The sequence below is a fragment of the Haemorhous mexicanus genome, chromosome 35 (genome assembly GCF_027477595.1).
Source record: "Haemorhous mexicanus isolate bHaeMex1 chromosome 35, bHaeMex1.pri, whole genome shotgun sequence".
Taxonomy (NCBI): Eukaryota; Metazoa; Chordata; class Aves; order Passeriformes; family Fringillidae; genus Haemorhous; species Haemorhous mexicanus.
Genome location: NC_082375.1, coordinates 563,334 through 574,211, shown reverse-complemented (window position 1 = coordinate 574,211; position 10,878 = coordinate 563,334). Strand labels below are relative to the sequence as shown.

General features: G+C 62.1%; 2 protein-coding genes across 2 annotated transcripts in view; both read right to left on the bottom strand.

The window, feature by feature from the left end:
• The window catches only part of EHBP1L1 (EH domain binding protein 1 like 1), a 14,413-nt gene extending 8,610 nt beyond the window's left edge, over positions 1 to 5,803 (bottom strand). Inside the window, exons 1-8 of the mRNA XM_059872311.1 lie at positions 5,671 to 5,803; positions 4,787 to 4,844; positions 4,068 to 4,163; positions 3,777 to 3,830; positions 2,666 to 2,838; positions 1,568 to 1,699; positions 1,370 to 1,373; positions 745 to 893 (exon numbers count right to left, since the gene is read on the bottom strand). Coding sequence (XP_059728294.1) covers positions 745 to 893; positions 1,370 to 1,373; positions 1,568 to 1,699; positions 2,666 to 2,838; positions 3,777 to 3,830; positions 4,068 to 4,163; positions 4,787 to 4,844; positions 5,671 to 5,774 — 770 coding nt within the window. The 5' untranslated portion in view covers positions 5,775 to 5,803. The remainder of the gene's footprint in view (positions 1 to 744; positions 894 to 1,369; positions 1,374 to 1,567; positions 1,700 to 2,665; positions 2,839 to 3,776; positions 3,831 to 4,067; positions 4,164 to 4,786; positions 4,845 to 5,670) is intronic.
• A 1,936-nt stretch (positions 5,804 to 7,739) lies between these two features.
• On the bottom strand, positions 7,740 to 10,676 carry ZNRD2 (zinc ribbon domain containing 2). The gene is given in 5 exon segments (XM_059872395.1): positions 7,740 to 8,570; positions 8,572 to 8,759; positions 9,867 to 9,936; positions 10,052 to 10,164; positions 10,516 to 10,676. Coding segments are annotated over 5 exon segments (543 nt in total). The 5' UTR covers positions 10,532 to 10,676; the 3' UTR covers positions 7,740 to 8,414.
• Between the last annotated feature and the right edge of the window lie 202 nt (positions 10,677 to 10,878).

Genomic DNA, 10,878 nt, shown 5'->3' with positions numbered 1-10,878 from the left:
TTTTGTTGTTGCCCCGGTGGTCCCGGGGGTCCAGAGCCTCGAAATCACTGCAGGGGGGGAGGGGGACATTGGGGGGGGGGGGGGGGCTTGGTCACTGCGGGGGTCCCCAAGTGACCCAAACGCCCCCCCCAACATCCCCGGGGGTCCCTGACCCCCCACATCCATGGGTGCCCCCCGAATTGCTCCTCAGCCACCCCCCCCAGGCCCCTCTCAGGTGTCCCCCTCTGTCCCCTGTGACCCCCCCCGAACCCCTCCAGGACCCCCCCCCCAATCCCCTCATATCCCCCCCAAACCCCCCAGGACCCCCCCCAAAACCCCCAGGATCCCCCCAAAGCCCCCCAGGATCCACCTGTGACCCCCCCAAACCCCTCACGTCCCCCCCCAAACCCCCCAGGATCCACCTGTGACCCCCCCAAACCCCTCACGTCCCCCCCAAAGCCCCCCAGGACCCCTCCAGGACCACCTCAAACCCCCCAGGACCCCCCCCAATCCCCTCATATCCCACCCAAACCCCCCAGGACCCCCCCCAAAACCCCCAGGATCCCCCCAAAGCCCCCCAAGATCCACCTGTGACCCCCCCAAACCCCCCAGGACCGCCCCCCAATCCCCTCATGTCCCCCACAAACCCCCCAGGACCCCCCAAACCCCCCCATGTCCCCCTCCAAACCCCCTCCCCTACCCTCCTGCCCCCCCCCCAGGGTGTCCCTCCCCCCCTCCCCTCCCCCCCCCGCGCCCCCCCCTCACATCTCGCGGGGTCTCAGCCGGTGCAGGAGGGCGCAGAACCCCAACCCGCTGCTCCAGGACCCCCCGAAATCGGTGACGGCGACCCCCGGGTACCCGGCCGTGACCCCCCGGCACCAGGCCAGGAGCGCCCCGCGACCCCCGGGGGGGTCCTGGGGGGGCACGGGGGGGGGTGGTCAGCACAGAGAGACCCCCCCCCCCAGCACAGAGAGACCCCCCCAGCACAGAGAGACCCCTCCCCAGAACCCAGAGAGACCCCCCCCAGCACCCAGAGACCCCCCCCAGCACCCAGAGACCCCCCCAGAACCCAGAGACCCCCCCCAGAGACCCCCCAGCACAGAGAGACCCCCCCCAGAACCCAGAGAGACACCCCCCAGCACCCAGAGACCACCCCAGCACAGAGAGACCCCCCCCCAGAACCCAGAGAGACCCCCCCCAGCACCCAGAGACCCCCCCAGAACCCAGAGACCCCCCCCAGAGACCCCCCCCAGCACAGAGAGACCACCCCCAGAACCCAGAGACCCCCCCAGACCCAAAATGGGGGAGGGGGAACACCCCCAAACACGCCCCCCACCCCCATGGGACCCCCACCCCCCCAATTCAGGGGTCCCTGCCCCCCCCCACTCACCGCGCTGATTTCGGGGGGGGGTCTCTGGGTCCCCCCCCGGCTCTGGGGGGTCCCTCCGTGTCCCCAAATTGGGGGGGGCCCCGCTGGGGGGGGGCACTGGGGGGGAGAGGACGGTCAGGGACCCCTCCCAGGGACCCCCCAGCATTGGGGGGACACCGGGGGGGAGTTGGGGACATTGGGGACACCTCGGGGACCCACCTCGGGGTGCGGGGGGGGCGCCCCCCGCCCTGTGCGCCCCCCCCCTCGTCCTCGGGGTCACTCTCGAAGTCCCCCAGGTCGGCCACGTCCCCGGGGGGGCTCAGGCTGGTGACACTCTGCATGTCCTCGTCCCTGGGGGGGGAGGACAATGTCCCCAAGGGGGTCCCCGAGGCCCCCCCAGCTGCAATGTGTCCCCCCCGGTGTCCCCAAGAGCCCCCAGCCCCACCACGGACACCTAATGTCCCCAAAGCCCCTCAATGTCCCCAAAGTTATTGTGTCCCCTCAATGTCCCCAACGTCCCTTCGATGTCCCACAATGTCCCTTTATTGTCCCTTTAATGTCCCCGATGTCCCCCCTGTCCCCAATGACCCTTTCATGTCTCCCTGTCCCTTCAATGTCCCCAATGTCCCCAATGTCCCCGTTCCTTCTCCATGTCTCCAATGTCCCCAATGTCCCTTCAATGTCCCCAATGTCCCCCCTGTCCCTGATGTCCCCAATATCCCGAATGTCCCCCCTGTCCCCTCAATGTCCCTGCTGTCCCCAGTCCCCCGATGTCCCCGTGTCCCCCCGGTGTCCCCAATGTCCCCAATATCCCCAACGTCCCCCCAGTCCCTAATGTCCCCCGGTGTCTCCAATGTCCCCAATGTCCCCCCGCTGTCCCTGTGTCCCCAATCCCCCAATGTCCCCGTGTCCCCCCGGTGTCCCCAACGTCCCCCAAATCCCTAATGTCCCCCCAGTGTCCCCAATGTCCCCAATGTCCCCCCAGTCCCTAATGTCCCCCCGGTGTCCCCCAATGTCCCCAATGTCCCCCCCCTGGTGTCCCTGTGTCCCCAATCCCCCAATGTCCCCGTGTCCCCCCGGTGTCCCCAACGTCCCCCAAATCCCTAATGTCCCCCCAATGTCCCCGCTGTCCCCACTGTCCCCCCGCTGTCCCTGTGTCCCCAATCCCCTGATGTCCCCATGTCCCCCCGCTGTCCCTGTGTCCCCAATCCCCCAATGTCCCCGTGTCCCCCCAATGTCCCCGTGTCCCCCCAGTGTCCCCAACGTCCCCCCAATCCCTAATGTCCCCCCGCTGTCCCCGTGTCCCCAGTGCCGTACGTGGGGTGTCCCTCCATCAGGACGAGCCCGCGCAGCCGCAGCCGCAGCGTGGCCGTTGTCACCTTGCGGCTCCGGGGGCGCAGGGACAGGGACACGGGGGTGTCCCCAACCCCCGCCAGGCGCCCCAGCTCCAGCGGGGCCGCGGCCACCACCGAGCGCCGGCCCCGCGACTCCTGCGGGGACAGCGCGGGGGGACAGCTGGGGACAGCTGGGGACAGCGGGGACACCGCGGGGGGACAGCTGGGGACACCCGGGGACAGCTGGGGACACTGCGGGGGGACAGCTGGGGACAGCCGGGGACAGCTGGGGACAGCCGGGGACAGCTGGGGACACTGCGGGGGGACAGCTGGGGACAGCCGGGGACAGCTGGGGACACCTGGGGACAGCTGGGGACACCGCGGGGGGACAGCTGGGGACAGCTGGGGACAGCTGGGGACAGCGCGGGGGGACAGCTGGGGACACCCGGGGACAGCTGGGGACACCGCGGGGGGACAGCTGGGGACACCTGGGGACAGCCGGGGACAGCTGGGGACACCGCGGGGGGACAGCTGGGGACACCCTGGGACAGCTGGGGACAGCTGGGGACACCTGGGGACAGCCGGGGACAGCTGGGGACAGCCGGGGACACCTGGGGACACCGCGGGGGGACAGCTGGGGACACCACGGGGGGACACCTGGGGACAGCCGGGGACAGCCAGGGACACCCGGGGACACCTGGGGAACACCTGGGGATACCCAGGGACATCTGGGGACACTGTGGGTCGGGGACAGCTGGGAGAAACCTGAGGGACACCCGGGGGACAGCCAGGGACACCTGGGGGCCACTCAGGGACCCCAGTGTCACCCACCCGGGGGGACCCTGATGTCACCCCTGTGCCACCCAGAGACCCCCCCCCCAATACCCCCAGGGGACCCCGATGTCACTGAGAGACCCCAAGGGGACCCCAATATCCCCCACCCCAGGGGACCCCGATGTCACCGCAGTGTCACCCAGGGACCCCCGGCTTCCCCCCCCCCCATTTTTGGGGTCCCCCCCCCCGTTTTTGGGGTGTCCCCCCCCCGTTTTTGGGGTGTCCCCACCCCATTTTTGGGGTGTCCCCGCCCCCCTCACGTTGACCACGAGGAAGTTCCAGGTTTTGTCATCGAAGGCGGTGGCCTGGGGGTCCTGGGGGGGCAGGGGGGTCACTGGGGGGGTCCTGGGGGGGCAGGGGGGGTCACTGGGGGGGGGTCCTGGGGGGGCAGGGGGGGTCACTGGGGGGAGGGGACACACCAGGGGGGGTCTGGGGTGGATTGGGGGGGTCCAGAAGGGTCCGGATGGGGTCGGGGAGGGTCTGAGGGGGGGGAGGGGAGGGGAGGGGGACAGGCCAGGGTCCGGGGGGGTCCGGGGGGGGGTCGCACGTACCCGGTACAGGGTCACCACCACCTCGAGGGTCTCGGGCACCACCCAGACCACCATCCCCCGCCGCGGGTCCTGGATGCCCGGCTGCCACCTGCGGGGCTGCACCCCCCGTCAGGGACCCCAAACACCACCCCTGACCCCCCCCCCGGGACCCCCAAAAACCACCCCTGACCCCCCCGGGACCCCCCCGGGACCAACAAAAACCATCCCTGACCCCCCCGGGACCCCCAAAAACCATCCCTGACCCCCCCAAACCATCCCTGACCCCCCCAGGACCCCCAGAAACCATCTCTGACCCCCCCGGGACCCCCCCGGGACACCCAAAAACCATTCCTGACCCCCCCGGGACCCCCAAAAACCACCCCTGACCCCCCCGGGACACCCAAAAACCATTCCTGACCCCCCCAAACCATCCCTGACCCCCCCGGGACCCCCCCAAACCATCTCTGAACCCCCAGGACCCCCCAGGACACCCCCGGGACACCCCCAAACCATTCCTGACCCCCCCGGGACCCCCAAAAACCATTCCTGACCCCGCCGGGACCCCCCAGGACATCCCCGGGACCCCCCCAAACCATCCCTGACCCCCCCCGGGACCCCCAAAAACGATTCCTGACCCCCCCAGGACCCCCCCAAACCATCTCTGACCCCCCCGGGACCCCCCAGGGACCCCCAAACCATCCCTGACCCCCCCCCAGGACCCCCCCGGGACCCCCGCCCACCTTGGAGCAGACCCTGCGCTGCCGCCGGCTCCACACCACGGTCAGTCTGTCGGGGGTCCTGGGGGGGGGGTGGGGGGCAGGGGGGGGGTCAGGACCCCCAAACCGACCCCCCCAAACCTCCCCCTCCCCCCCCCCGGGCCCTCCCCCACCCACCGAGGGGGGGTCGCGGCTAAATTTGGGGCCGGGGGGGGAAACCGGACACCCCCGGGGGGGGGAGGGGAGGGATGGGCAGGGGGGGTTCGCCCCTCCCCCCCCCCCGGGTTATTTTTAGCCCGACCCCATTTATGGACATTTTTCACTCAAAATGAACCCGGGGGGGGGGAGGGGGGAAATTTTGGGGTGTCCTGGGGGGGGTCCCAGGGATTTTAGGGGTGGGGTCGCTGATTTGAGGGGTCCCGGGGGGGGTTGGGGGCTCCGAGGTTTTTTTTTCGGGGGGGGGGTCCTGTAATTTTTTGGGGGGCGTCTCAGAGGTTTGGGGGTTCCCGGGGGGGGGGGTTGGGGTCCCTCTCCCACCCTTGGGGGGGGTCTCAGAGGATTGGGGGGGGGTCCCGTGGGGTTTTTGGGGCGGGGGGGGCGGTCCCACGAATTTGGGGGGAATCCCGAAAGATTTGGGAACTTTCACGGAATTTTGGGGAAGGGGTCCCGGGAGATCGGGGGTGGGGGGGGGGGGGGGGTCAGGGGGGATTTGGGGGTGTCCGGGGGGGGTCCCGTGGTTTTATTTTAGGGGGGGGTTCGCACGAATTTGGGGGGGGATCCCGGAAGATCTGGAAGTTCCCACGGACTTTGGGGTGAATCCTGGAGGATTTGGGAATTCCCACGGAGTTTGGGGGGGTGGTCCCGGGTTTTGGGGGGGTGGTCTCGGGTTTTGGGGGGGGGTCACTCACCAGCTGCCCCCCCCCTCCAGCAGCAGCTCCTCCAGGGTGGCCTCGAAGCGAACCTTGGCCGCGCGCTTCCCCGCGCGCTGCAGCCGCTTCCAGACGCTCCCCATGGACCCCCCCCGGGACCCCTCCCCCAAAAAAAAAAAAAATCCAAAAAAAAAACCCCAAACCCCCCCGGGGGTCCCCAAACCCGCCACGGCCCCTCCCCCACTCGTGACACCTCGCGATCTGTCGCGACAGCTCCGCACCCGCCCCGCCCCCCCCCCCCCCCCCCCCACGCGGGAAATCGGAGATGGGGAGGGGGGAGGGGCGGCCCCTCCCCCACCCCCCCCCCCCCCCCCCCCCGAGAGGATTTGGGGGCGGGTTTGGGGTCAGGTCCGGGAGTTTGGGGGGTCGGGTTTGGTTTGGCTCCGATTTTGGCACCGAATCGAGGATTTCATCCCAAATCCGTTCTATTAAAATCCTCTTTAAACCCAATTTACTTTATATCAAATCCTTTTATATCCAATTTATTTTATATTCAATTTATTTTATATCAAATCCTCTTTATACCCAATTTATTTTATATCAAATCCTTTTTATACCCAATTTATTTTATATCCAATTTATTTTATATCAAATCCTCTTTATACCAAATTTATTTTATATCAAACCCTCTTTAAACCCAATTTATTTGATATCCAATTTATTTTATATCAAGTCCTTTTTATACCAAATTTATTTTATATCAAATCTTTTTTATACCAAATTTACTTTATATCCAATTTATTTTATATCAAATCCTTTTATATCCAATTTATTTTATATCCAATTTATTTTATATCAAATCCTCTTTAAACCCAATTTATTTTATATCAAATCCTTTACATTCAACTTATTTAATATCAAATCTTTTTTATATCCAATTTATATCAAATCCTTTTTATACCCAATTTATTTTATATCAAATCCTTTTTATACCAAATTTATTTTATATCAAATTTATTTTATATCAAATCCTCTTTATACCAAATTTATTTTATATCCAATTTATTTTATATCAAATCCATTTTATACCCAATTTATTTTATATCAAATCCTTTTATATCCAATTTATTTTATATCCAATTTATTTTATATCAAATCCATTTTATACCCAATTTATTTTATATCAAATCCTTTTATATCCAATTTATTTTATATCCAATTTATTTTGTATCAAATCCTCTTTAAACCCAATTTATTTTATATCAAATCTTTTTTATACCCAATTTATTTTATATCCAATTTATTTTTTATCAAATCCTCTTTAAACCAAATTTATTTTATATCAAATCCTTTTTATACACAATTTATTTTCTATAAAATCCTCTTTAAACGCAATTTATTTTATATCAAATCCTTTACATTCAACTTATTTTATATCAAATTTATTTTATATCAAATCCCTTTTACATCGAGTTTATTTTATATCAACTCCTTTTAAAACAAATTTATTTTATATCAAATTTACTTTATATCAAATCCCTTTAATACCGAATTTATTTTATATCAATTTCCTATCAAACCCTTTCAATCCCAATTTATTTCTATCAGATCCTTTTACAGCAAATCCCTTCACACCGAATTTATTTACATCACATTTATTTTATATCAAACCCCTTTTATACCGAATTATTTTCTATAAAATCCCTTTTATACCAATTTTTTTTCTCTAAAACCCCTTTCATACCAAACCCTTTGATCCCAAATTTATTCTATATCCAAATCCTTTTATATAAAATCCCTTCCTTTTATATAAAATTTATTCTATACCAAACCCTTCATCCCAAATTCGTTTTATACCAAATATAAAATCCCTTTTATACCAATTTTTGTCTATAAAATCCCTTTTACACCAAACCCTTTGATCCCAAATCCCTTTTATATCCAATTATTTGATATCAAACCCCTTTTTTATATCAAATTTATTTTACATCGATCACTTTTAAAACCGATTTCACACCAAACCTGGCTGTTCCATCCCAGGCCGTGCCCCGGGGGGCCCGGGGGGGGTCCCGGGGGGGCTCCCGGGGTCTCGGGGTGTCCTGGGGGGGGGAGGGGTCCGAGGTGGCTCCCGGGGGGAGCTCAGGGATTCCCGGGGGGGGGTCCCGGGGGTCTCAGGGTGTGCCGGGGGGGGCCCAGGGTGGATCCCGGGGGGGGTCTCAGAGCATCCCGGGGGTCTCAGGGGGTCTCAGAGTGTCCCGGGGCTGTCGGGGTGCCCCGGGGAGGGTCTCGGGGGTCTCAGAGCGTCCTGGGGGGCTGCTGGGGGGTCTCAGAGTGTCCTGGGGCTCTCGGGGAGTCTCGGGGGAGGGGGTCCGGGGGTCTCAGAGTGTCCCCGGGCTGTCGGGGTGTCCCGGGGGAGGTCCGGGGTGACTCCCGGGGGTCTCAGGGGGTCTCAGAGTGTCCTGGGGCTCTCGGGGTGCCCTGGGAGGGGTCCAGGGTGGCTCCCGGGGGTCTCAGAGTGTCCCGGGGGGGGTCCGGGGTGACTCCCGGGGGTCTCAGGGGGTCTCAGAGTGTCCCGGGGGGGGTCGGGTGTGACTCCCGGGGCTCTCAGAGCATCCCCAGGCTGTCGGGGTGTCCCGGGTGGGGGGTCCGGGGTGGCTCCCGGGGGTCTCAGGGGGTCTCAGAGTGTCCCGGGGCTCCCAGGGCACCCCGAGAGGGGGGTCTTGGGGTGGCTCCCGGGGGTCTCAGAGTGTCCCGGGGGGGGTCCGGGGTGGCTCCCGGGGCTCTCAGAGCACCCCCGGGCTGTCGGGGTGCCCCGGGGGGGGTCCGGGGTGGCTCCCGGGGGGCTCCAGGTCGCGCAGCCCCCGCAGGGCGAGCGCGCAGTCCCGCACCAGGCGGCAGAGGCGGGCGCTGCCCTCCACGGAGCAGCTGCGGGGCAGCTCCCCGCGCGGCCCAGAGCAGCTTCTGCAGCAGCGCCGCCCGCGCCGCCGCCACCGCGGCCCCGGTACCGCCATCGCTACCGGCATCCGTACCGGAAGCGGCACCGGGCGGCCCCGGAGCCGCGGGGGGGGATCCCCGGAACGCCGCGGCCGCGCCCTCGCAGTGCTCGGGGCGGGGAGGGGCGGGGGGAGCTGGGGGAGGGGAGGGAGGGGGTGAGGGGGGGTAAAAAGTTTGGGGGTTTGCCCTCCCCACCCCCCAATCCCAAAAATTTCCAGCCCCTCCCTCAAATTCCGACACCCCATCCTCCATTCCCAGCCCGGCCCCCCCAGAATTACCCACGAGCACCCCAAAATCCCCAATTCCCCACCCAAAATCCCCAACTCCCCGCCCAAAATCCCCAATTCCCCACCCGAAATCTTCCCCCAAAATCCCCAATTCCCCACCCAAAATCTTCCCCCAAAATCCCCAATTCTCCACCCAAAATCCCCAATTCCCCACCCAAAATCCCCACCCAAAATCCCCAATTCCCCACCCAAAATCTCCCCCCAAAATCCCCAAATCCCCACCCAAAATCCCCAATTCCCCACCCCAAAATCTTCCCCCAAAATCCCCAATTCCCCACCCAATATCTCCCCCCAAAATCCCCAATTCCCCACCCAAAATCTCCCCCCAAAATCCCCAATTCCCCACCCAAAATCTGCCCCCAAAATCCCCAATCCCCCACCCAAAATCCCCAATCCCCCACCCAAAATCTCTCCCCAAAATCCCCAATTTCCCACCCCCCCAAAATTCCCCTAAAAATCTTTAATCCTCCCACTAAAAATCTCCAATTCCTCTCCACCCAAAATCACCAATTCCAGCCCCCAAAATCACCAATTCCCGCCCCCAAAATCTCCAATTCCTTCCCCCCAAAAATCCCCAGTTCCTCCCCTCTAAATCCCCAATTCCCACCCCCAAAATCTTCAATTTCACAGCCCCAAAATCCCCCTAAAAATCTCCAATTCCCCTCCCCTGAAAATCCCCAATTCCTGCCCCAAAATCCCCAATTCCTCCCCAAAATCCCCAATTCCTGCCCCAAAATCCCCAATTCCTGCCCCAAAATCCCCAATTCCTCCCCAAAATCCCCAATTCCTGCCCCAAAAATCCCCAATTTCTGCCCCCCAAATTCCCCAATTCCCCTCCCCCCCAAATCCCCCATTCCCCACCCTCCACAATCCCCAAATCTCCCCCCAAATCCCCAATTTCTATCCCCAAAATCCCCAAATTTCCCGGTTTTCCCCCAATTTCCCGACCCGTACCGTGCCCCCCCTCGGGGTCCTGGCAGCTCACGCACAGCAGCCGCTGCTCCTTGTCCTGCAGCAGAACCGTCTAGGGGGGCACGGGGGGGTCACGGGGGACCGGGACCCCTCTCCCATCCCCCTCCGGTACCCCCCAATTCCCGGGGGGGTCCCGGTGTTCCCCCCTTCCCCCCCCCCCCGCTCACCCCGCACACCGGGCAGGAGCTCCCCAACATTCGGTAGCCCCGGAGCAGCAGAGCCCCCATGGCCCGGCTCGCCCGGTCCAGCCGCTCCCGCCGTGCTTCGACCTCGTCCGTGCCTGGCGGGGGAACCGGGGGCGGATCACGGTTACCGGGGGGGGGGGGGGGGGGTCTCGGTTACCGGCGGGATCTCCGTTACCGGGGGGATCCGTGGGGAGGGATGAGCTGGAGGGCACTCAGAGGGGCGGGAAGGGGTCAGGAGGGGTCACGGAGCGGCCCCGGGATGGCGGGAGGGGGGGGGTCCCGGGAAGGTCCCGGTGGTGGCGGAGGGGCGTCACAGGGAGGATCCTCAGGGCTCGGGGCGGTCCCGGTGGCGGGTGGGGGTTCCGGGGTGGCTCCCGGTGGTGAGGGAGGGTCCCGGGGGGGGGATCCGCGCCACGGGGACGGGGGAGGTCCCGCCAGAGCCTCACCGCCGTTCAGCGCCATGGTCGCTGCGGAGACGGCGTCGCGCCGGAAGTGACGTCAACACACGTACAAGTCCGGGCAGAAACAGCGACGCGAATTTGTGAAATAAGTTCCGGGCGCCATAATAACTCCCACGGTCCGTGACTGAAATGGGGTCGGGTCCCCCTTGCGGTGTAAATTTGCATAGCCACGCCTCTCTCCCGCCATAGACCCCGCCTCTTCCTTTCGGCAACCTGATTGGCCGCTCGCGCTCTCGATTTGCATTCACTCCGCCCCCTGGCGAACTGATCTAATTTGCATATTTCGCGCGGGATTTTTAAAACGCCCACTGGCGCTGCGCTCTGATTGGCCAGAGCGGGCCCCGCCCA